This window comes from Amblyomma americanum, chromosome 7, assembly GCF_052857255.1.
Source record: "Amblyomma americanum isolate KBUSLIRL-KWMA chromosome 7, ASM5285725v1, whole genome shotgun sequence".
NCBI lineage: Eukaryota > Metazoa > Arthropoda > Arachnida > Ixodida > Ixodidae > Amblyomma > Amblyomma americanum.
Genome location: NC_135503.1, coordinates 22,525,190 through 22,551,627, shown reverse-complemented (window position 1 = coordinate 22,551,627; position 26,438 = coordinate 22,525,190). Strand labels below are relative to the sequence as shown.

General features: G+C 47.2%; 1 protein-coding gene across 5 annotated transcripts in view; it reads left to right on the top strand.

Annotated features, from left to right (window-relative positions):
• The window catches only part of Ars2 (arsenic resistance protein 2), a 49,615-nt gene that overhangs the window by 16,031 nt on the left and 7,146 nt on the right, over positions 1-26,438 (top strand). For all 5 annotated transcript variants that reach the window (XM_077631489.1, XM_077631488.1, XM_077631491.1 and 2 more), the window contains 11 exons: positions 10,175-10,226; positions 15,841-16,033; positions 16,647-16,859; positions 17,014-17,240; positions 20,544-20,684; positions 21,210-21,431; positions 22,453-22,629; positions 23,537-23,690; positions 24,224-24,332; positions 24,920-25,073; positions 25,538-25,739. In XM_077631489.1, coding sequence (XP_077487615.1) covers positions 10,175-10,226; positions 15,841-16,033; positions 16,647-16,859; positions 17,014-17,240; positions 20,544-20,684; positions 21,210-21,431; positions 22,453-22,629; positions 23,537-23,690; positions 24,224-24,332; positions 24,920-25,073; positions 25,538-25,739 — 1,844 coding nt within the window. The remainder of the gene's footprint in view (positions 1-10,174; positions 10,227-15,840; positions 16,034-16,646; positions 16,860-17,013; positions 17,241-20,543; positions 20,685-21,209; positions 21,432-22,452; positions 22,630-23,536; positions 23,691-24,223; positions 24,333-24,919; positions 25,074-25,537; positions 25,740-26,438) is intronic.

The following is a 26,438-nucleotide window of genomic DNA, read 5'->3' as shown; positions in this document are numbered from 1 at the left end:
GTAGGAAGCTTAGTTGCTCCTTTAAACATGACGCAGTGGTATAGGATACCCTACTTTCATTAATGCTGCACTTTCTTCCAGGAAGCGTTCAGAGCTTGCTGCATAGCTTGAGTGTACAGCTGCGTCTTGTGTTTCATCATTGGAGCGTCATGGTCACATTAACGTAACTTGAAGATGATGAAGAGAGGTAGCGCTACATATACCGTCCACAAATGCCCAACAGTAGCAAATACCAACTTATCATAAAGTAAGGCTTACCAGTTTATATCTGACTGCAAGTGGGGTAAATGTGAGAATGAGTGGGGGATACAGTGTGATCTCAAGAAGTGTGTAAGTACTCTTTCACTCTTCTTCTGGTGGGAGCATTCAGGTTGGCTGCATGGATTAGTGAACAAACAAGGAGCAGCGCACAGAGCGTTGCTTTACATTGGTGCAAATATAAATGAAAGCTGCAGAGCACAAAGTCGATATGCCTTTCAGTTCAGAGTTTTTGTGACCCAAGGTAACTGAAGTTCTTAATTTGTAGTTAAAATTTCAGCAGTAGTTTACTTTTAAAATACATTGATTTTAGGTTGGATCGCCTGCATGTGCTGTTTTTATTTTCAGAGTGCCTAGTGGAAATGTCCTTTCAGGTGGTGGCACTTTATAATAATACAGTAAAAGCTCATTAATTTGAACTTATGGTTACAGTTAAACCTGGATATAACGAAGTTGAAAAAAGCTCCCGATTTTTCGTTACATGCAGGTTTTCGTTACATGCAGGTTTCGCGTGAAGGCTCGTCAATTGTTTTTATGACGTGACACGACTGTTCTTACGTCGCCGCGCACGTGGAAGTGCGTGGCGCGAAACGACTGCACCATGTGTCTGCGCATAGGCGACTTGGTGTAGAGAGAGGAACTCGAGCGAGAGACAGCGGGAATCATCGTGCCTGCGTGCTCTGCCGAAGCGCGATTGGTGGCCCCGAGAGGGACCGTTGAAAAAAAAAGCTTCCAAAGGAGCTTTGAGAGAAGAGGAGAGGCGGCGTTATTTTACACTGAAAAATTGCGTAATTGCTGCCTGCTTCTTCGGCACAAGTGCAGGCAGGACACGCCGCTCCAAAGAAGCTAAATCATGTAGAGCTCCTTCATCGTCGCGCGAGCCGACGAAACGGCGCATAACGTCCATTGCGTTCATCACCTCCTTTGCAGTAGGCACGTCACACGGATCTGCATCGCAAGCACCATCATCACGATCATCTTGCACGCTTTCAGCCAGTGCTGCATCAGTCATTTCCTCTGTAGCCACGGCGGCGTTGTCGGCAAACAAAAAGTCATCCAGTTCAACGTCGTCGGGTACACCACCGTTAGTGCGTAGCTCGTTCCACGCTTCGGCCACATCGGACGGAGTAGAAACGTCTTCCTCGTCATCGGCACCAGCCTGTGCGTTTCTTGCTATTCCGGCCTTTAAAAAGCAATTCCTAATAACTTCTGCCCTGACCTCTTGCCAGGAGGCAGCAAGCATCTCGACTGCTTGATAAATATCAATCTTCATCTCCCGTTCCAGCCGGATGTCGAGAAGAATCTTCTGGATTAGTCGGCATCGGTAACAGCATTTAAAACTGTTAATGACCCCTTTGTCAAGGGGTTGTATTAGGGACGTGCAGTTGGCCGGGAAGTAGTGCAGTTCGATGTTCGAGAGCTGCAGGCCTTCGACGTGGTGCGCCGAGCAATTATCCAGCAGTAGGCAAACTTGACGGCCTTGCCGCTTGACGTCCTGGTTAAATTCCGTTAACCATTCTGAAAATATTGGCCGAGTCATCCACGCCTTGGAGTTCGCCACATACTTGACGGGCATACGCTTCGTTCCCTTAAAACACCTGGGACGGGCACTTTTGCCGACAACCAGCGGGACTCGCTTGTCTGTGCCGTCGAGGTTGGCGCACAGCAGAATCGTTATGCAGAGCTTGCTCTGCTTTCCGCCGCGGCAGTCATCGCCTTTTAGTGCTAGCGTGCGGCCCGGAAGCATTTGATAAAATAGAGCTGTCTCGTTGGCATTGTAGACATCGGCCGCCTCGAAGCGACTCAGTATTCCAGGCAGCTTGTCAGCCACCCATGAAGCAGCAGCATCGCTGTCTGCGGAGGCAGATTCGCCGCTGATTACTCTCCCGACGACACCGTGTCGGCTCTTGAATCCCTGCAGCCACCCGTTGCTTGCCTTGAAATCGTCATGGCCCAAGATACACGCAAAGTCCTTTGCCTTCTGTTGCAAAATCGCGCCACTAATGGGCACATTTCTGGCTCGCGTGTCCAAAAACCACGTGAACACTGCCTTGTCCACATCAGCATATGTCGACGTCTTCAGGCTTTTTTTCTTCGAGCTTGTTCCCGACTCCACTGCGTTTCTGATGTTGTGTTCCGCACTCAAAATCGTTGATAGGGTGCTCGCTGGAATGCTGAAACGGGCGGCAATGTCCTTCTTCTTCTCGCCCGCGGCGACTGCATTTAAAATTGCAAGTTTGTCTTCGAAAGACAAAACTTTTCGTTTTCTGGCAGTAGAACAAGCAGAACTCATCATGACCAACCGACGACGCAGTTACAAGCGGAGACGCACGACTACACGCCGACGGCAGGCCTAGCACCTCCAAAACAAGTCAAACGAACCAGCACGAGAGCACAGCTGACACGCACAGACGCAGGACAAACGCAAAATGGCGAATGCAACGCGTCGTCCCGTCGGTCTCGTCCTCCTTTCCCCCCTCTCCTTCCTTCGCCCTGGTAATGAAAGAACCGGCCATCAGCGTTGCTTTTAAAGTGAATTCTTGCACATAACTGTGTCTAAGCCATTGAAACATATGGAAATCACAAAATAAAAATGCTTTTTTTCAAATCCATACATAAAAAATGCAACAAAAGAAATCAACCGCCGCTACAAACGCCACCTGGTGCCACGCTACACAAGCAAAGCCTGAACAGGCTGCTACGTTGGGCACGGGGCGGCGCTAGCCGCGCGCTAACCGTCGCTATCATCATCATCGCTAAGTTCGCTTGGTCGCGGTGATCCCAGGCGTTCGTGTAGCTGTTGGCTCCGTACAATACTAATATTCACTAATATAGTGCATTTATTTGGTCGAATTTTCCTTAAAAGTGCAAAAAGTAATGACTGATCAGCTTTGCGAGTTCGTTACATCAAGGTTAACTGCCGCAACGTTTTCGTTACATCGAGGTCGAAAATACATGGGCTTCAATGGGGGCGGCGTTAGGGAATTCAAAAATTTCGTTAAATCCAGGAATTCACCCCGCAGGGGGGCGCCTGCAGCTTGCAGGCGTCGCGACGGTGAGTGGCGTCACCGCGGGTTCCCGAGCATCCGCAGGGACATCTCCGCAAGGGGATGATGGTGAACTGTGCATCACCACGGACCCGAGCACCCGCGCCTCGCCGTGCGTGGCATCGCCGTGTCCGGGGAAAAGGGGATCCTGGTGGTTGAGCCGATGCCGAGCGTTTGGACCCTTAAGGCCCCTTGGAGGAGGCAACACACCACTTTGGCCCCAGCTTCCTGCAGACGGCACCTCCGGCCTGACCCGACCGGGGGGAATCGGCAGTCGCCTTTTCCTATCCTCCTCTTCATCTTTAACTTTCCTATCTCTGTCTCACAACTCTCCTATATCCTACTCACTTCTTGGTTTTTCCTTTTTTCCTGGCGGCGAGGGTTAACCTTGTGTGACCAACTACCCTGAGTTGCGTCATATTTGGTTATAGTTGAGGTGTACAGCTGGCGTGGGCAGGACTTGCTATCAAGTTCCTGTCCCGTCCCCTTGTTGGACTCCGTGGTGGGTGGCTGGCACCATGACCGAAAAACAAAGTTTTTTTTATGGCTCCCCAACTTTCAAAACCTGATCGCTCTCTCAAAAGAGGGCGGAACGAGGCAGACAACTTCTTTCAAAAAAGAAAAGTAACTTTCCCCAAATATCATGTGATCCACAGTGAACAACAAGATAAACAGGCAAGAATAATATCCCCCTTCCTTTTGTCAAAGTGCTTGACTGAAACCCTAGGCATTGGCTATAAGCTGTCAAAAATGGCCAGCGGTGACTTACTGCTCGAACTGTGTGACAATGTCCAACATTCTAAGCTCTCCAACCTAACGTCCATAGGGGAAATCCCGGTCTCCGTGACTCCTCATCGCTCACTAAACACTGTCCGAGGCGTAATATCGGAAAATGATTTCCTTCACATAACTGAAAAAGAAATGCTCGAAGGGCTCATCGACCAAGACGTCATAGATGTCCACCGAATCAAAATCCGGAAGGACAACAAGGAAATAGACACAAAACACATGATCCTGACGTTCAACACCAGCACCCTGCCCGACACAATCGACGTGGGATATTTGAAAATCAATGTACGACCATACATACCAAACCCTCGCAGGTGTTTCAACTGCCAAAGGTTCGGCCACGGCTCACAGAGCTGCCGCGGTCGTAAAACTTGCGCAAAATGTGCCTCTAAGGATCACCAGTCTGATGTATGTGACGCAGCCCTGTGCTGTCCAAACTGTGAAGGAGAACATGCTGCATACTCCAGGGCGTGTCCGTCCTGGAAGAAAGAAAAAGAAATTATCACCATAAAGACCAAAGAAAACATTTCTTTTAAAGAAGCGAGAAGGCGTTTTGCGCTTACAAACACATTCTCCTTCACAGCAAAACAAAACTTCGCTGATGTGGTGCGCAGGGGCGTAGCACCGCACAGCACTCCGGTACCTGCCAAGGCCGCTCCCACCGAGCCTATGGCAGGGCCATCCACGCCCCAGGCAGGGTCAGCGAAAGCTGCCCTGTCACTACCAAAGCAGGGACCGCCGGTCCATGGGTCGGCATCCCGCAGGACCTCCCCCCGTCGGGAGAGGCCTGAAACTAACACAACCGCGGCTGCGCGGTCCTCCAGCACCTCTGTTGAGGTGATGGATACAACACCCACTCCGCCTCCATTACAGCGGCGGAACAGCTCTCTTGAGCGAAAAAAAGACAGGCCCCTCATAACGGGCCCACCTCATAAGTAAATCTCCTTTCATTTTCTTTTAAAAACACAAGCATGGCTTTTTTAATTCAATGGAATTGTAGAGGACTTATGCGGAATTATAGTGACATAACAAATATTTTAGGGTCAATGTTACCCATAGTTTTATGTCTTCAGGAGACCAATCTTGGTCCACAACATGTACATATCCTGAAACATTATCAAACTTTTAGACGCGATCGCGAGCAGGCAAATCGACTCTCAGGAGGCGTCGCAATTGTCGTCCAAAGCGGCGTCCCTGCTCGAGAAATCAAGCTCAATACAAAACTTGAGGCGGTTGCAGTCAGCATCGTCAGCTATAAAACACTAACAATCTGTTCCGTATACATTCCTCCACATTTTACACTAACAGTCCATGATCTAGAAAAATTGATAGATGAACTTCCAGAGCCATATCTGGTAGTTGGGGATTTTAACGCTCACTCCCCTTTTTGGGGAAGCGAGCGCTGCGACTCTAGGGGGCAAACAATCGAAGATTTTATCCTCTCAAATAACATCTGTCTTTTAAATACAGGAAAAGCAACTTATTGTTGCCCAAGCTCGGCAAAAATGAGCTTTCTCGATTTAGCTTTCGCATCACCATCGCTTTTTACAGATTTTAAATGGGATGTTTTAAATGACCCCCTGGGAAGTGATCACCTACCTATTATCATCAGCCTCTCATCGTCTACTGCAGTCATCCCCACAAGACCACGGCGCTGGAAACTTCACCTCGCCGACTGGTCACTTTTTACAGCAAGTGCCACACTAGAAAAAGAATTTTGTGAAGATCTCAGCATAGACGAAATTAATGGAAAATTTACTACATGCATAATATCGGCCGCTACACTAGCCATACCACAAACAACAGGACTCGTACACAAAAAACATAAAGTATGGTGGACACAAGAATGCACATTGGCAAAAAAACAACAAAATAAAGCTTGGGGCTCTCTGCGTCGGTATCCCACAGCGGAGAACTTGATTGCCTTTAAGAGGGCCAAGGCCAGAGCGCGATTCGTTCGGAGAACTGCCGAGAAATCCTCGTGGCAGAAATATGTGTCCTCTATAAACAGCTCAGTAACCTCAAAAAAAATGTGGGAAAAAGTTCGAAGATTCAGTAGTGACCATACCCCTTTCACACTTCCTCTATTGACTACACCCGGGACACAAACATCATTAGAAGAACAGGCCAACATACTAGGTGAGCATTTTTCTGAAGTTTCCAGTTCGTCCAATTACACAAACACGTTCCAGAAGCACAAAGCAATAGCAGAAAAACAAAAACTTCCATTTGCAGCAGGTATACACGAGGACTACAATCAACCCATCACACTCCAGGAATTGATTAGGGCATTATCTTCTGGTAAAAAGACAGCACCAGGCCCAGATAATGTGCATTACGCAATGCTTGCCCATCTCTCTGAGGCTGCCGTGCAGGCATTGTTGAACTTCTTTAACAAAATATGGACAACTGGAAATATACCTGAGGAGTGGAAGAAAGCAATAATAGTACCTTTTCTGAAACCCGGAAAACAACCAACAAGTCCTAACAATTACAGACCGATAGCCCTCACCAGCTGCATCGCTAAATCTTTCGAAAGCATAATAAACAATAGACTGACCTTCACACTTGCATCTCGCCGACTCTTAGATTTACATCAATGTGGATTTAAGAAAGCATGCTCGACCACTGATCACCTTGTCCGCCTAGAAAACACCATCCGAGAGGCGTTCATCCACAAACAGCACTGTATCGGTGTCTTCTTCGATTTGGAGAAGGCATATGATACCGCGTGGAAGTTCGGCATCCTCCATGACCTAGCAGACCTAGGGATCCGCGGCAGGATGCTGAACTGCTTGAACGATTTCCTGACTAACCGCACATTCAGAGTCCGTCTGGGAGCAACTCTATCAACGACATTCACCCAAGAGAACGGCGTACCCCAGGGATGCATTTTAAGTACGACACTCTTTATAGTAAAAATGAATTCCTTGGCCAAAGTAATACCTAAGTCCGTAATGTATTCAGTTTATGTAGACGACATACAGATAGCATACACTTCTTCCAACATACTGTCCTGCGAGAGACAAATACAAATCACACTCAATAAACTGGCTGCTTGGGCAGAGAAAAATGGATTCAAGTTCTCCCCTCAAAAAACAGTAGCTGTTTTATTCTCATTACGACGAGGCCTACAGGTCCATCCCAATCTGTGCTTGAATCAAACCACACTGCCAGTCAAACAGGAACATAAATTTTTAGGCGTCACTTTTGACAAGAAACTTACGTTTCTGTCACACATTAACAACCTGAAAAAGAAAGCATCCCAAGCCCTCAATGTATTAAAGGTACTCTCGCGAAAACGGTGGGGGTCCGATAGAGCATGCCTATTGCAAATATATCGCTCTTTGGTGCGCTCCAAGCTAGACTACGGGTGTGTGGTATATGGTTCGGCAAGAGCATCCTACTTAAAACGACTGGACCCTGTTCATAATCTTGGTTTGCGCCTATCAACTGGAGCTTATAGAACATCCCCGGTAAAGAGTCTTTACGTTGAAGCTAATGAGCCCACACTAGAGGATAGAAGAGTCGCACTAACATGCACGTACATCCTAAAAACCCGTTCTCTCCCTAAACATCTCTGCTATCCCATTGTTACCAAGTGCCCATCCAAAAGATTATTTAACAATAAACCACAATTTATCCGGCCACTAATAATGCGCTTTGAAGATAAATGTGAAGAGTTAGGAGTACTGGATGCCCTGCCGAATATTGCACAAAAATATGAAAATTTACCACCATGGTACAGCCTTCCTTCAGTATGTGACTTCACATTGACACACTTAAACAAAGAGAAAATACCACACGAGCACATACTGCAAGAGTTCTTTGCACTACAAGAAAAATATGACACTTACACCGAATTTTACACTGATGGCTCAAAAACAGAAAGTCATGTCGGAAGTGCAGTAATTCAAGGAACAAATGAAAAAATGATACGATTGCCACAGTATGCATCGGTATTTACTGCGGAGTGTTATGCCATCTTTGTAGCTGTAGAACAAATAGTAAAACAAAACATAAAAAATAGCATCATTTACACCGATTCACTGAGTATGCTAAAAGCGCTGCATTCTACAAACGCTGCTGAACCCATAATAGGAAAAATCATACATAACATAGTTAAAATTACAAAGCAAAAACATAACATTATATTCTGCTGGGTCCCTAGCCATGTTGGAATTTTAGGTAATGAGAGAGCAGATGCTTGCGCAGCACAAGCTAGAATTGGCCATATAAAACAAGTTGACATACCACAGCGGGATTTTTCTAAATTACTGCACAGTAAACTCAGGAATAAGTGGCAGATTGCATGGGACGAACAAACAAACAACAAGCTACATTCTATAAAACCTGTTTTGGGAGAATGGAGATCATGTACACATCAGGAGCGTTTCATAGAAGTTATTTTGTGTCGACTACGCATTGGACACACACACCTTACTCACAACTTCTTACTGACAAAAAAAGGCAAACCTCTCTGCGAAATGTGTGGCGATGAACTCACGGTAAACCACATTTTAATTGTATGCAAAGAACTGGAACAACTGAGGAAAAAATATTTCACAACATTGTACAATGAATACATCCCACTACACCCCAGGCTACTTTTAGGAGATCAAGCACTGGTTGATTTTTCTAGTATTTTTAAATTTCTCAGAGAAGCCAATGTTTTATACAAACTTTAGATATAAAAAGCGTAACCTTTAACAAAAGCTCTAACCGTGTGTTTGGCGCATCATAGCCTAAGTTGCTTTTGCGCCATTAAAATCAATATAACTAACTAACTAAATCCAGGAATTCGTTACATAGAGGTTCGTTACATCCAGGTTTAACTGTAATTCGAACTGACGCTCGGGTCCTGGCACAGCCCTGTGCACTTCAATGGGGGAAAACTCCCGATAATTCGAACAAGTCGGCACCCGCTTCGGTTAATTCGAACTAGGAGCCACTGGCTGACACCGCTCCTCGTAGATAAAAGTTGACCCATAGCGAGTAAAACATGCTCCAAATTTACCAGAGATGTAAAACAATGAAAAAGAAAAAAAAAAAAACGCTGAGTGCACAAGGCTCACGGAGCCCGCATTCCGGTGCATGCTGTAGCAGGTTTTCGCTGGCTGCCGGAGCACTCTCCCGCGCAGCTGATGTCTGCTGATGCATCGGCGCAAGCCGTTCCAGGTTTTCGTTGTATCGCGGTCGCTGGGTCGCGATCACGTGGTGTAAACAACGCAGTATGGCGTTTCAGGCGATGACGGCTTTTGTTGGTGCCATGAGCGCGAGCTACGTGGACAGCAGCGTGGAGACATTGGGGCCCTTGAGTGACACCAATATAATTGAGGCTGCATGCTTCCAGCAAACGTCGCAGGGCTCACGTGCGGTGAGAACAGCCGACAGTGATGAGCCCGACGGCGGCAACGAGACTATGCCACCGCCAAGTGCATGTGAAGTAGCGTCGGCGCTCGATGCTGCAGCACGCCACTTCTGTGTCAATATGAACTCTGACGTTGCGCAGGAGCTTTGGGCAAGCTGGAGATGATGCTGATGGAGTCTTGGCAGAAGAAACGCAAGCAAATGCACTTCGCAGTCCACTTTTAGTTTTGACAACCCTTCTCGCAAATAAACATGTTTTGGAGCATAAATAGCGTCATATATTCTAGCACTAAAGCTCGCTGTTCACGCGAATGCATTCCAGTACTTATTTCTGACGCATAACTGGCCGATCAATGTATTTCATTTGCCATTAGGACCGGATAAATTTAATTCCCAGAATATGCCCGCCACAAACGTGTAGTAGCTCCTAGCTCGCGATAACGAGTCTAGATGTGACTGCTTCAGGTTCAGCCTGCATGGCGGGGCGCTATAACCGCTCATTCTAGCGCCCATTCGATAATTCGAACTTCGCTTTATTCGAACAATTTTCCGGTCCCCTTCGAGTTCGAATTAACGAGCTTGTACTGTATTTGTGAACCATGTAACAATTGTACTAACTCTTGTAGTGTGTTCCTACTCTTGCTGCCATTTCAAGGTTAGTGGGTGGTTTCCTTTGTGTGATAGACCAGTTCCTCTGTTGTTGTTTACAGAGATGATAAGGAAGCAGAAGACAAGGCTGAAGCCAAGGAAGGCTCTTCTCAGGTCAGCATTGTGTTTTGTATTTCCCGGCCGGTCTACACTCGAGAGCTTTTTCTTTTGCAGTGCAAGTCAGAAGCTACATTTCTGTGTGATCAGTGTCAGCATTATTCCACACAGTATTTCACTGGAGCTGAATGAAGACTTTCACTGACGTCATTGTGTTTTTGCTGGTGCATGCGAATTGATTACTTGCTGTCAATCTGATTTCGGCCTTGAAATTGATGTTGTAATACATTCGTAGGTGTGTATAATGTATTGCAGTTGTGGTGAGAATGCTTTTCTTAATGTTTGGCGTTTCTGACGCACAATAGTTGATGGTTCACGGAAAACCAATACAGTTAAACCTCGATATAACGAACACGCATATAACGAATTATTGAATATATCGAACTCCTTCGAAATATTTTTGTCAAACACATGTATTTTTAGCTTCCTATAGCGAACGTGGTTCGGCATAAAACGGTTATTACGAACTTCGCGACTCCAAGCCCTACCTCATAATATCAGGCGGCAGGCTTCGTTGCTTTACAAATGGGTGGTGCGGCGCAGCAAACGTTCAGGACTACCTCGCAGGCGCTGACAGCGCCACAGATGCCACGTCGGCATCGAGAGTTGACAGTCAAAGAAATTGTCCGCATCTCACAACCTCTGACAGCGCGGCTTCAGCAGCGGCGGTAGCGACGTGATTGAATGTTGCTTTTGCGTTTTAGTGTTAGCAGTGGCGTGGCCGTCGTAGCGTTCTGTGGAGCCTCTGTCGGTGGTCGTGTCGAGTGTGGTGCGCAGGTGTGCGTAGTGCTGTGATGGCGGTGAACATGAAGAAAAGAGCGGCAGTGACGTTAAAGACCAAGCTCGATATAATTCAACGTGTGGAGAACTGCGAAAAGAAGTGCGTTCTTGCGGACTTATTTGGCATCCCAAGGAGCACTTTGAGTATCATTCTGAAGAACAAAGCTGTCATCAAGGCACAAGCACAAGAGACCACACGGACGAGTGCACAGCGTCTTCGGCTCCCTGCGTTCAGCGACGTGGAGAAGGCGCTCTACAAATGGTTTTTGGATGTCAGAACTCGGAACGTACCAGTGTCGGGACCGATGCCTCAACAAAAAGTGAAAGATTTTGCCTGTATCCTCGGTGCCGAAAACTTCGTCGCCAGCTCCGGATGGATGCAAAGGTTTAAGGCAAGCTATGTCATTATGGGCAAAACGATCTCTGGCGAAAGTGAGACGGCTAACTGCGAGAGTATCAGAAAGTGGTTGGAAGAGGAGTGGCCGCAAATCCTTTCAAAATATCAGCCCAAGGGCATCTTTAATGAGGACGAAACAGGCCTATTTTGGTAGATGCTACCCAGGCATACCCTTGTCGCACGTGGAGAGCCGTGCCATGGCGGGAAGCAAGGAAAGGCCCGGATCACTGTTTTGCTTGCCGGCAACATGGAAGGCACTGTAAAACTGCCACCCTTTGTCATCAGGAGATTTAAAACCTTGAGATGCATGAAAGGGTGCCGCATACTCCCCGTAGAGTATGCTTCCAACAAGAAATGTTGGATGACGCCTGAACTTTTCGCAAAGTGGCTGCATGCTTGGGACTGCGAGCTTTTGCGCAAGGGTCGCAAAGTATGCGTCCTCGTTGATAGCTGTGCCGCGCACAACACAGATGTCGCACTCAACAACATTGCAGTTCGCTTTCTTCCGCCTAACTCTACAGTCAAGCAGCAGCCTTTAGATCAGGGCATCATCAGGGCCTTCAAGGCAGTTTACAGAGACTGATTGACACTCTTCTCGTGAAGCTTTGTATGAAGCAGGACTTGAAGATCCACCTGCTGGAAGCAATCCGGATGCTTAAAGCGGCATGGTACAGCGTGAAAGGCGAAACGATTGCCAACTGCTTTCGGCACGCAGGTTTTGTTCCAGCAGAGGCCTGTGCATCAAGTGACGATGGTGACGATCCTAACGAAGCAGAGCTCCGTGAGTTCGATGAGGCCTGGAACGATTTTTCGCGTTTTGTTGGTGACATGCCTGCAACAATGACTGTAGAAGACTTTGTAGGTGGCGACGACATCGCAGCGACCACGGCTGTACTGATGGACGCCGAAATCGCTGCAGAAGTCTCCGAACATCTTGCAGACGAAGCTCAGGCTGACCCTGCAGACGATGAGAACATTCCGACTTCACAAGAAGCACTTGCTGCATTGGATTGATTTACTGCGCCGCCACTGCAATGCTATTGAGGGCAGTGGGTTTGCCCTCGTTGAGTGTTTGCAAACTGTGGGACAGGTCGTGATACGGAACGCGATCAACACAAAAAAGCAGGCCGCGATAGCCCGGTTCTTTGCGCGTAAATAAATGGACGTTACCCAAGTAACCACCCTCTGAGTTGCTGTGCCTTCTCTGATTGAATTTTGCTGCTCTTGCATGTATTTTTTATGAAATTTTATATTATGAATTATGTATATAGCGAACTATTTTTCGATTTTTTAACTGTTCGTTATAACGAGGTTTCACTGTACGTGTAGTGTTAAGAAAAAAAGTTGCGAGAGAGCGTTCTGGTCATTGATCACTGCCTGTGTATTGCCATCAAAGTGTGCAGCACTGGTCGACCATATTATGCCAAATTGGATTTTGCAGAGAGTCCTTTTGCCTCACCCAACTCTTCTATTTTAGGCAACTGTCGGGTGTTGCAAATAACATCTGTGGTATTGTAGAAGAACTTCTTGCTGGGCGAGTTGGTGCATAGCTTTCTTGGTATGGCGTTGCGCACACGACGAGACGAACACAGGATAGTTTGCGCTCTTTCTGTCGTCCTACTCTTTCCTGTGTTCGTCTCGTCATGTGCGCAACGCCATACCAAGAAAACATCTGTGGAAGCGATTGCATGAAAAAGTAGCCTTGGAACTTTCGAGACATTGAACATAGAGATGAATACTTTTGAATGTGAACCTACCGTATGTACAGTTCAGGTCTCTTCAAATTCTTAGTGAAAAGCTGTTAGTTTCACCTCTGTGCTGGGAACTTGCACCATAGATTCTTGAGCAAATTGCAAGTAGGCACGAGTTGTCACCTGCATATGGTTTTCTTAAGCCCGATGACCATGGTTGCTGTCTTTGGTAATTGATCACCTTGGGTGCAGTTAAACCTGGTTATAACAAAATTGAAAAAAATCCGAGGTTTTTAGTTTTCATTACCGTATGCTAGTCGACCCCCCCCCCCACACACACACACACACACCCCACTCCACATCACGTTTCTGAAAAAAAAAAAAGGAGGTCGTTTACACTTGGCCTTTAATAATAGAACAAGATAGCACTATCCTGCAGCCTCCGCTTATCGCCAGCCGCAGTCGGCTGCCGCGCGTGGGAGCGCCCGTGGGTGCATTCTAAAACGAAAATGTAATAGTCACTGGATTACTTGTCCACACCTTTGCCATCGTCCTCACTAGTGCTGCCGTCGTGATCGCTGCTGCGGTCCCACAGCTCGTCATTCTGACATCATTGTGCAACGAGATTCTGCACTTTGCAAACAGCCACATCACGACATCGCGTGGAACAGCTGAAAATCTTGTCTAGCTGCAGGTGCCACAGCTGTATCACCCGTTGCGAACGTCGAACTTGCGGCCCGGCGCGCAGTTAATTTCTTCGGTGTGAAGAATGACAGCCATCTTGAAAGTAGCCGTGAACGAGCGCCGGTCGCTTACAGGACCAGGAGCACAAATGACGAAGCACTACATTAAAATCTTCTTAAACACGGCCGACAGTAGTCAAATGCATTAGAGCCAAAGAGAAACTACGCGTGAGCGTCATCGGCTCTTGTGTCGGCTATCGACACTCCCTGGCGCCGCTGTGGTTCCGAGTGGCGGTGCCGCTGGTGCCGCCGCGATTGGAACAGCGGCCCTTCCATCAACTATCGATGCTCCCTTGAGCACCGAATGTGCGGTTGAAAGTAAACGAACAAAAAAAACTTGGACGGCGCCCATAAAGGGTAGAACGCGAATGCGTAATTGGGCCGCTCATCAGCAGACGCAATCTGCGGCCAAGTGTGGGGATTGGGCAGCCTGTCTGCTGCTTATCAACAGCCACCATTGGCTTCTTTGCCCTGGGTGGGGATGCCGGTTCTGCACGTTAGCATAGCAGCTGCTCAAGGCCAGCACCAAAGTGATGCGACGGAGCCATGCAGCAAAAATGCAATCACGCTGTGGCATGCCTGATATTTCGGTTGTCCCGCCTTTATTTATGGTGCGATGCTTTGGTTTTGATTTTAAGTCAACACCTCCCACTTCAGATTTTCAAATTTTGAAAAATAGGTCTACTTACAATCGTGTAAATACAGTACATGCTGGTTTAGCGATAGAGGACTCGAAAGGACAGTACATAAAGGAAATCAAAATAAGAAATAAGTGCAGGTGAAATCACATTGAAAATGTTTGAGAAGACCTCGTTACTCGAAGCCATAAACGCAGAGAAACGTTTTGCGATCGCGCTATGACTGCCCGAGCGCAGTCCCGATCGAGTGCAACTGCACAGCAGCTGCTGCCTCAGCCACGACTCACGCAACGCTGCTACGAGTGGGGTGAGGATGGTCGGGGAGGCGGAGGCACTGTGGCCGAGCTAGAGGAGAGTGCATGCACTCGCGCCGCTGCTGTAGACCAGCCGCAGAGGCATATGCTTCTTTCAGCTTGTTCCCTCTCTTAGTCTACCCTTCCGGTGTTGCCCCAGGAAATCGACTCATCTTGCATCGCCGGCACTCACTGCCGTCCCCGCTCCTGACGCGGGAGAGCTACCGGTGCTGGAATCACGCAAGCAGTTGTGCAATGGCGATGATCACGCACTGCTTGTATTTTTTCTTTTTTGCTATGCCCTATTATATTTTGCTGCTTTCGAGCATCAACTGTTATAACACCGCATGGTATGACATTCAAAAGAGAAAGCACTGGAGATGCGCCTGGACGGCGCTGGAGCACGGTGCGTGTCAACTGCGGTCGCTCGTTGTGATAGGCATTCCTCTCATGTCGGTGCATGCTTTATCGTCTCGAAACTTCAACGTGGTTCCACCAAATTTCAAGTAACTCAGCACAGGTAGTTGGCATAGCCAATTCGTTATATCAAGGTCAACCGCATGTAGGTCTCAAATACACATGCTTCAATGGAGGTGGCATTAGGGAATTGAGGAACTTTGTAATATCAAGGAATTCAGTGTACGAAGGTTTGTTACATCCAAGTTTAACTGTGAAGTAAACAAAGCAGCATGATGGTAATGCTGCCAATAAAGGGGTGAGTGCTGCTGCTTGCATTTGGCCACTGTATGACTCGGTGTATGTATGGCTAACTCGGTTATTGTTGTGGAAGTTTAAGAAAGCACCGACAGCCTCACAGCAAAGGATTAAATGGATATATCACAGGTACAACTTCACCGAATGGAAACCCGATCACGCACACCTTCGCGAAAACAAAAACAAACCAGGGCATACAGCAACCTTCTTCTGTCGCGGTGTAAAATGATTCTATGTGCGCTATTTGTAGTGGATAACTTTGTTTATTTTTCCTGGGATGTTTTTTTATGACACACTGTTCGTTTCATTTTTGAGGGATGCTCGGGGCTAACCAATTACATCTGTGCCATGGCAGGGTGGAGATGTGCCATCTTCGCCCACTCGCTCGGATGTCACCGCTGATGAAGACAAGCGGCACAAGAGGGCTGACGAGGAGGATGATGACGAGGATGCCAAGTCGGACTCTAAGCAGTCGGGACGCAAGCGCAGCTACACCTCCAGCAGCCAGAGCAGTTCCAGCTCAGACTCCGATTCGGACGACAGCGATAGTGAGGCCCGCTTTTTAACTTGTTTTGCCGCTGGTTCTATAATGGTGTACGTAGTTTGTGTTGTTGCCTGTTTGTTAGGCAACAGCTGGCTTCAACGGGCACTTCTCCGAAACTAATATTACAAGAGGATGTGTTTTAGCTAAACGTTTGTCCTTACAGCGAGAGCTGTTAATGGCATGGACCTCCGAATCCACGACGTTGGCATAGACACCTGCACAGTGATTGAACGTGTAGGAAGGCATGTGAGGGTGTAAAAAGGGCAGTAGGATGGCAGTATGCTATGCTGTGCATGTGCAATGTCGCTTTCTTTTGCTGACATTTTTTCAGTGAACACGTAGCACAACATAACAGCTGTCACTGGGTTATCACATTACATGTCATAGCATAAACATTTGTCAGGTTTTTCATCTTAACATTAGTTTTTGCAAGAGTGTAGCTGACTCGGTTTTCACTTTACATAACGTGATGCTGGGAATTTATTCTCACTCGGTTATTTTCTCTGTATATTTCATCGAAGTTCATGGCAAGATGATATGAACGCATTCCCCTCAACAGGTGTTGCAGTGCCTTCAGCTTGCACTGCGTAATCTTTTGCCCTGACGTGTGCTTGCAGAGGATGCCTCCGACGATCAGGACTCTGGTGTCCCGGGTGAGGACAGTGGTGGAGAGAGCAAGAAGGCCTCGAGAAAGAGCAAGAAGAAGTCCAAGAGGCTCAGCCGGTCTCCTGTGGCCAAGAAGCAAGCCAAGGCCAAGGAGGACAGGTCTGAGGATGGCAATGAAGAAGGCAGCAGCACCAAGGGGGAGCCAGACGACGAGGATGAAGAAGGTAGTGTTGGTCATCTATTCCCAGACCTGCAAGCAAGCCACTGTTACACGTATAGTGGGCCTTTGCGTTTGCTGTACAGTAGCCCAATGGCATGTGAGGTTGTGGGCACCCGCTATAGTAAACTCTGATGCTCTCTTCCCACACATCTTTGCAGGGCGGTGTGACTCGGTGGCCGACAGCAAGGGTAAGGGTGATGAGGAGGAAGAGGAGTCAAAACCTCGGCCAGGAAGCCCGAAGGGAGAGGCAGAGGTTGGTCAAGGTGACGGACAGGGAACCAAGGCAACCGAGAGTGAAAGAAACCGACCCCGGCCGCTCCATCGGACCTGCTCCATCTTCCTGCGCAATCTGGCACCTACCATAACCAAGATGGAAGTGGAGGCGGTCAGTGCTCGCAATTTGAGAGTGGGGGTGGTGGGGAAGACCTGACAGGGCTTTGTGATTTGTGCAGCTGGTCTTGTAAGGCTTGAATTTTGCATTCTTAACTACTGAGTACAGTCACATCACAAAATTCACAGGATCCCTGAACATTCCGCTAAAGTGGAAGCTTCGTTGTCGTAAAATCTGGCGAGAATATCAACAGATTGGACTGGAGATTGGAGTTTTCGTCAGACTTTGGATTTCATTGGACTGGATAGTTCATGAAGAATATTTATTTTCCAAAAATCTCAGCTTTGGTCTTCTGCCGTTTTGAAATCAGTGCCACTGCGCTATTTCGATGCTTTATAGACGTCTTGCCAGAAATGCAGTTGCTCTGCGAAAATGTTTTGCGACGCATGGTAAGAACACACCGGTAGACTGTCATTTTGTAGAGACTCCACCTAAAACCACAGTCACACTGCCATTTACAGTGCAGTGCCTGTAGTAGGTCAGTGCCCAGATTCACCAGAGAGGAAAAAGTTAATGAAACATCAGCACAAAAGTGACACTAGGCTGCTCCCTAAATGGCATCAGGTCTCTTGCAAAGTGTTACCCACCAGCTCGCCGGGTGACAGCGAATTGATGTGCGCCGCTTGCTATGTGTCACTAGGCCTAACGTGCTCCACCATGAAGCCTCAGAACACGCTCCCTGAAACTGCACCACTTATTAGAAAACGCTTAGCGTTTTTGCCGGCTTCTGTCGACACGGTAAATGCACACTGAAAAAATGTTGAACTGATTTCCTTCATGTTGTCGTCAGTGAGGCGAGCGATAAAGCCGAAAGCTGCCTCACACCAATGGCCGCGGTTTGCAAGCGTGTAGTCCGAACTTCTGGCAAAACCATAGCAGGCAGTCTTACACCGCATCACATCTTTATACGCACATGTGTGCACATTAATTCTGATTCCTTAGGTAATGTCAGCCGTGCTATTGAAAGTGCAAAAAAAATTTGTTAAAACAGAACCTCGATACAGAAATTGTTTGTTGTGGGGTAAATGATCGCATTACCTTGTATGGTTTGCTGGTGGGGAAGTGGAAATATCTTATTTACTTGCATAATTTGTGTGCCCCCAACATTTTACACGACTATTTGGAAAAAACTTTACTCGCATGTACACTAAAATGTTGGAGAAACAGTTGGAAGAAATGTATTATCCGGGAAAGCGTATGATGCAAACTGACTAAGTTTGAGAATTGTAACTGTTGAATGAGGCACAAAGACATTTATCGACAATTTCACTTCATAAAAATGTAGATTAGCAATTCTTGGCACAAGATCGCAACAGATTCTTTTCTAGTGCTCTCAGAATTCAGTTTGCATTCGTGCTGTCTTAAGTCCTTAAGGAAATTCCTAAGCATCCAATCCGTCGACGGCAATGACGAAAGTACCGTAAAAACCGGACTATAGGTCGGACCGGAATATAGGTCGACCCCTAACTAACCAATTCTAAAAATGAAAAAGATCTTTTTCAATAGAAAAAGTACCGAAAGACATCCTTACTTTGAAACAAATGCGACTCGAGAGGTTGCACAATGGTGACAGTATTTAATTTCATTTAAATGCTGCTTGTATGTACACCCGGCAAATTTTTTAACAATATCGCGCACCAATCGGCCCGCGTGTTCGTTTCTGGCACAGGCAAGTACGGCGCCGTAGAGCAAAGCCCTCCTCTTCATGAATCGCCGCAACCAGGATGGCGAGCCTTTGAATTGCGCCCTCGTGAGTCTAGAGGCACGCGCGATCTCTGCCGCTTTCACGCGGATGCATTCGGCAGTCACAGGCAGCGATCTTGCTCGCAGCGCAACGTTTCCTTCCTATTCTCGATACACTACGGTCTGCCCACAAAATGATGTTTTCTTCTGGTTGCTGCAAGTTGTAATACGCAGCTTCTGCCTCCGCCAGTATTGAATGCTCTTTTTGGATACTCCAAATTCGCGCTGTGCCGCCAGGTTCCCGTGAGCTTCCTCGTACTTAATCGTGTTTTTCTTGAAGGCGACGGTAAATTGCCGTTAGCTTCCGCTTTGCATCTACTGAAACGCAAAATGGCGGCACTGCTGCTGATGGCGATGGTGATGGAGGCTGCTGACTTCAGCCACCCATTGTTGCAAGACTTCCGTATTTTTTCCGCCAATGACCGGTATATAAGACGGGGGTCGACTTTTCACCATGGTTTTTTGAAAAATAATTCGACCTATATTCCGGTTTTTACGGTAACCAAAATATCTTCCTCGTCATTTTCAGATGCTTCGCTCCTTTGCACCTTCGCTTTGCTTCGCCCCTTTGCAAGTATTGCGGAGAAGCCACCGCGGCAGCTGATTGTCGCAGCGTTTCTAAGCGCATCGCTGTAGTTCAAAGATCCTTCACGCCCTTGCCCTTATGCACCCGCGAAAAAACCTCTGTGTTTCTCCTCTTCATGTTGCGTTCCCGCAAAAACGGCTTGTCTCAAGCTCTAGAGCACCATTTTTTTTTTTTTTTGGTGGTGGTCGGTGCTTTGCCTCCTTGCAAAGTGGGTCTTTCCGAGTCATGGAATGGATTCCAAGAGAAGGTGAGCGTAGCAGGGAGCAGCAGAGAATCGGGTGGGCAGGTGAGACTAGGAAATGTGTGGGGATGGGGTGATCACAGCTGGCACAGGAAAAGGTTCTTTGGGGTCAGTTTGAGAAGCATTAATTCTATACGAGACAAGGTGCGGCTAATGTTGATGATGGAATGTTTGACACCCTCGTCTCTCTGCTTTATTCTTCTCTTTTTCTCACTCCCAACATATTTTTTTGCATGCACCTTTGTTACTTCGAAAGACTTGACACTAGAGACAGTTGCCAGGTTCTGGGTGTTAATGGTATAACACAGGCCAGAAAGTTGCTCTTTGGCTGTAGGTTGTCTTCTGTTTATGGGCAAAGAAAGAAGCTGTTCAATTTCTTGCTTCAACTTTCACAATTCTGTGTGAGCCAAGTAGATCCTACCATGCACCACGTCACTAAAATGAACTTTTTTTTAGTGTTGCAAAAGAGCTCAAGCTACAGCAGTTTAACATGTACAAGCATTGGACTGCTCTTTAAATGCTTGATGGTTTCTCGTCAGTTTTTTTTTCATGTTGTAGCAGGGCTGGTATGTCTACTGCTGAATGTGGACTTAGGTGTCAGCTATGCTTATCAGATCAACATTTCATCAGTTAATCAAATGTCAGTCACCATATCACATATCAGTTGTCAGATGCACCTTTTTTTTTTTCGTACGTTCCAATTCATACTGTGTACAATGGGATGCAGATGTGCAAGCGTTATCCTGGCTTCCTGCGGGTGGCCATTGCCGACCCTCAGCCTGAGCGGCGCTTTTTCCGTCGGGGCTGGGTGACGTTTGAGCGCACCGTCAACATCAAGGAAATCTGCTGGAACCTAAACAACATTCGGGTGAGGCCTGGTGCCAGCCGGCTTTTCCTTGACTCAGCTTCTGCCTGGTTTCTTCATAGACAGCATTGCACTTAAATAGGGTCCGTCCCACTTTGGTTAGTGACCGTTCTTTGTGTGCTCACAAGGTTGTCTAAAATGTCGTGGTGGTTGAGCATCTGTTGAATGTGTGTAAAGAGCTTAGCAACTCTCATGCTTCGGTTTTCACTTGCCCTCATTATTAAAGTGAAGCAGCATGTTTGTGACAAGTTTTTCATGGTACCCAGAACAATGGCATTACATTGTGAGCCGATTACATTGAAAGCACAAATTGAACAAACAAATGGCGGTACTCGAAGGAATTTGGAGAAATTAATGTAAGACTTGCTGAGCCTGGAAACAGTTTTTTTTAGTCACAAGGTATCCGTAATGGCTGTCACTCTTTTTAAAATTTACTTTTCCATGTGTCTCGAACAGCTTAGCTTATTCTCTGCTCATGTCATTTTGGTGATAAGAAGGAAAAGTAAAAATTTTATCCTGCTGTTTCAGTTGCGTGACTGTGAATTGGGTGCCATCGTGAACCGGGACTTAAGCCGGCGAATCCGGTCAGTGAATGGCATCGCTTCGCACAAGCAGGTGATTCGATCAGACATCAAGCTTGCAGCACGCATTGTGCACAACCTTGACAACCATCGGGGCCTCTGGACTCTGCCAGAAGCTGGCACCGACCCTGCCAACAATGCAGCTAGTGGCCAACCTCCTGTAACTGAGGTAAGTAGTTTTTTTTTTCTTTTATTACAGCTTTGTCCATACTGGCTTGTTACCGACAGCAGCTCTCACTCATTCAGCAACAGTGAAAGCCACAGTGCAAGGGTCCCCATCGAAGTGAGTAGATCGCATAATATGACGTATGCTCAAGGCACAGTAGTGGCACCTGATGGAATAGAATGCAAGCTTCCTGCTCTTGCTGTGCTGGGTGCGTATGGATGTCACCAGATGTTCCCATTGTGCAGCTGGCTACAGGGTAGTCAAATGATCCGTGAAACTGTTCGATTTTTTGGTGGACTAGAAAGTGGAGTTTCTGCTTTGTACAGACTCGAAATTGGTATGTAGTGGCATTTGAAGGTCTTGTATATCTTTCGATAGAAGGTGCAGAGTGGTGCTCTAGGAATCTCAACAAGGATTGGGGATGTGGATTATGTGGTCAAATTGTGTAGTTTTAACAGTAATAAAAGAAGCAGAAACAGACAAACAAGGCGCTGTTAATAAAACTTCACTTTGAGAGTCTGGGCTCATCTTGGCCCTTCTTAGGTGTGTGACTGTCTTTTGTGCTGCTTTTCTATAGTGCTGCATTACCAACTCACCCAGATTTTGGTCACCACCAATTTGGGGCACGTCCAGCAAGGATTAATGGGTGGTTGCATATAGCACTAACCAGAACACATCATGCAGCAGCTGGACACATCTAGGGGGCATACAGGCATGCCCCATACCTGTGCACCTCATATCCTGTATGCATAGTGCCTTGTTTGTCTATTCAGTGTTGTCTCTCCCGAGTTCTATTGAACCTGGGCAACTACCGTACTGTGCTTTCCATTCATGCCGTTGAGAGAATTGGTGGGTATGTTTTGTGGTAACTTCTTTTGTGATTGGAATCCTGTTTCTTTTTCTACACCTTCATACAGTTCATAAACCAAGGCTTAAAATATATATATATATATTTTCCTTTCTGCAGGCATGACCTATCTGGTGTGTGCATAGCAGTTGTTACATTTATTTGAGGAATTTGTAGGGCTTTGGTGTGGCTTCCAAGAACCCCCTGCTGAAGAACATCACAGACTACCTGATTGAAGAAGCCTCTGCAGAGGAAGAGGAACTTCTGGGGGGAGCCGCTGAGCGAGAGGAGACTGCGGATGCTGAAGACCCATCTGCTGCGGCCAATCAGGAGAAAGATGAGATGCTCATAAAGGTAAAAATGTGCATTTGGCAAGGTGACGCGGCCTCTTCACATTCAGTGTCAGCATTTTTCACATCCTGGCAATTTACCTTCCTTGCATTTCGTGTAATGTAAATGCAGGCGACTATCGGTGCATAACAGCGTGCGTGAGCTGCAACGCATGTCCCAACTTGCTAACAATTTAGCCACTAATTTTTGCCTGCTATGAAGATTTTGTTGACCAGGTACTTTTTCATGTTGCCAAATATGACTGCATTTATAGGATGGTTAAGATGGTTTTTTGGGGTTTAATGTCACAAAGTGACTCAGGCTGTCGATGGTTAAGAGAACAGGCCTGAGCTGCTGACTTTAATAATAATAATAATTTTATTATTAACTGAATTGGTGGACGTGGGTATGACACACCATCCCAACTTGACGTAAAGAGTTCTGAGCCCAGCCTTGCCCCGGTAGGGCTGGGCCTTTTTCCTCGATTTGGACCTGGTGACCCTCACGTGCACTCCTACTGCGCTGCACCAGGGTTGCACAGAAAAGTCGGGCTGCCTTTGCTGTGATCCTGTCTGTAAGAGGCCCCTTCCTCCCCATGTTCTTTCTTTCTTTTTTTTTTTTTTGCGGTCTACTTGCCTTTATGTAAATGGACTAGCAAATGCTGCTTTAAACTGCAGAAATCAAAGTGAATTTGTTGGCACAGTGATTTCTTATTTTTGTTTTTGTTCTTTCCAACCCTTAACTCACTTTTATTTTTTTAATTGCCCATTGTCTGTCATGCCAATCCTGGGCACTCACAACTTCCTTCGTTAGAAAGTTGGTAGCCTAACTGGGACCCCGAGGAGACTACTGCGTGTCCCTTCCAACATGTTGGAGCTTTGGGGGTCATGGCAGTGTAATGGCACCATGCTGCATTGTGCATCCTGTTCAGGTCCTAGACCGCCTACTGGTGTACCTGCGGGTGGTTCACTCAGTGGACTACTACAATCACAGCGAGTATGCCAGCGAAGACGAAATGCCCAACCGCTGCGGTATCATGCATGCCCGGGGGTCACCGCCCTCCAGCAAGGTCACACAGCAGGAAGGTAAGAGAAGGGTTGCGCAACCAGACTTTATTCTTTCTTTTTTGCTGTCTCTTCCCAGCTTTCAATTTATTTGAGCGATGTCCCTGGAAATACATTTTTTTGGAATGAAGGTCCCAGGGCTGTTTTTAGTACTCATTGAACTCTGATGCCAATTGATTAGCTTTCACTTGTGTGGCACTGTGTAGACCTTCAGGGTACTCTTGCACAGGTTTCACAGGTTTCCTTCTCTTGGTGGCCTTTCTACTTCCCTCTGCCTACCTGTGTTACTACTCAGTGTTGTGGCATCTGCACCACACACTTAGGCGGTGTTACTGGCAGCAGCCGTTCTTTCATTGGTACATGACAGAAGTGCACATTTGATAAGTTTCCACATCTGATGAGTAGCTGTTTGCTCTTTTTGCCAGTTTTTGGGAGCTGTCAGGCTTTTGCTTGCAATAAATTGAAGTGAATAATTGGAACTGAAGCAGGCTGAAGTGACAACTTCTTTCATCGGTGCTTTCAGTAGTCTTACAGTTTTGTTTTTTGCATTGCAGTGGCCGACTACATCAGCCACTTTGAAAGCAAGATTGCGCCTTTCCTCCAGCCGTCAACCAAGCTCAGTGAAGAGGAGGCGAACAGACTGGGCAGGAAAGATGCTGAGGCGTATCCTTTAAACTAAGATTCTTATTCTGACTTGAATTTGCTTGCAAATTGGATAATGAGCCTTTTATCCTTCCTTTTTTTTACGAGGGGATTGTTGTGGAGAAATGGAAAAGAAATTACTGATGGCTCACGCTGAATATTTTGCATAGCAAGTATTCTTTTTTTTTACCTGTCGTTGTGGCGATGGAAATGCTGTGCTGTGGCAAGCCATGCTGAAGTTTTCTTCTGCTGGTCACCTTGAAGCTTCCAGTTTGTTCCATGTTCCTATATTGCTCACGCTCAAACAACAATAGTTAAGTCTAGGAAATATATGCGCCGACATTTGGGGCTTAGAGGGAAATTCGGTGTTGTCCAATTAAACCTTTGCCTCCATGTTACGGCCTTGTAGCCATCCTATGAATGAAAAAAGCAGGAATGAAAATACAAAGTACCCGAGTTACGTTTTTGATGCGTACTGCCACCGTACGTGCAGAACTCAGCCATTGAATTCGTTTTCACCCTGAGACGAGGTGTGGGTTCGTTGTTTATTGTGTCAGGCAGAACAGTTGTCGCTCAGGCTGTTTCCTTGACCAGAGTGCATACTCCAGGGAGGTTGAAAAATTTGTGGCGGCCAACACTCAGGAGCTTTCCAAGGACAAGTGGCTTTGCCCGCTATCGGGCAAGAAGTTCAAGGGACCTGAGTTTGTCCGCAAGCACATCTTCAACAAGCACGCTGAGAAGGTGGAGGAAGTGCGCAAAGAGGTCAGGAACTTTGCTTCACACTGTTTGTTTGTTATGGAGTCAAACCTCGATATAAAAATACGGATATTACGGATTATTGGCTACATCTAACTGTTCCAAAATATTTTTAATAAACACATGCGAGTTTCACTTTATATATTGAACGTTCTTATTTGCCCGTCCTGTAGTGCTGTCTTCAGATCATGTGCATCACTCTGTATGGTGGTCCTCATAGGTACCCTGGCCGCTTTGCCGCTGCCCAAAACAGTTTACCATGCACTGAGGCTCCTTTTGAACTTTGGTGCTCAGGAATAAAACTTCAGACCTTGAGAAACATGGTCTGTCACACGGTTTAAAGAGTCTGTAGAAGAACCTAAAGACCTCTGAGCAAGAAGGAGCCCCACTGCTTGGCTCAGCAGCTGCCTGCATGGCTAGTTAAGGGCTTTTGGAAAGCAACCACCCAGAGAGCACATCTACATGTGCAGGTGGAGTACTTCAACAACTACCTCTTGGACCCCAAGCGGCCGCAACTGCCCGAACACCCGGCCAACAGGGGAGGCCCTGGTGTAGGCCGTGGTGGTGGTGGGGGTGGACCGGAGGGGCATGGAATGATGGGTCCCTTCCATGGCGGATTCCCACCGCCACCACCATTTGGGTTTGGCAGAGGTCACCCCGGCGGATTCCCAGGTATGGATGCTTTGGCTTCTTGCAGCCTGAGGCGTTTGATTTGCTGGTGCAATGCGTCAAGGCCGTGGCAGTCTACTACTGAGCATTGTAGGGCCCGTGTTCCACAACGTTTAGTCACGCACCCCTTCCCCCATGACCCAACCTGTCCCACTCTGCGGGGCCATCCACCTGGGGAAAGGCAGTGATTAGGGCTGCTCAGTTGTGATCTTGGTCACAGGGTAAGGCAGCAGGTGGCATGCAGATGCCTACTGCTTCATAGTTCCGGCCGGTCTGCCTGGCTGCAAGGGAGCAGTAGGCGCGGGGGGCTGCTCTTTCAGGTCCTCCTCTGACTGGCCTCTCTCCTCTACTCTGACCTTATCACTGAGGTTGCTGCCCACAATTCGAAACTGTTGCTGCTTTTTTCCGTGCTCTGCGTAGTAAGTAGGCTTGTCGTCCAGGGCCTCCATCATCAGCACCAGACAGGGTGGCTTGCACTGACCCGGCATCCTCGCCACACTCCGGGCGAACCTGTTCAGGATGGCTTGCTGTTGTGTCCACCTTTGGATAGTCCTGGCTCTTAGCGGCCTGTTCTTGAGGCCTGGGCAGTGGGCTCCAAGCCCGCTCCTTTTGGCTGCACTCGTCCTGTCAGTGGCGATCTGCAAACCATGGCAAACGGATTTGCCATGGGGGACGAGTAGGAGACAAAGAGGGGAAGAGGCA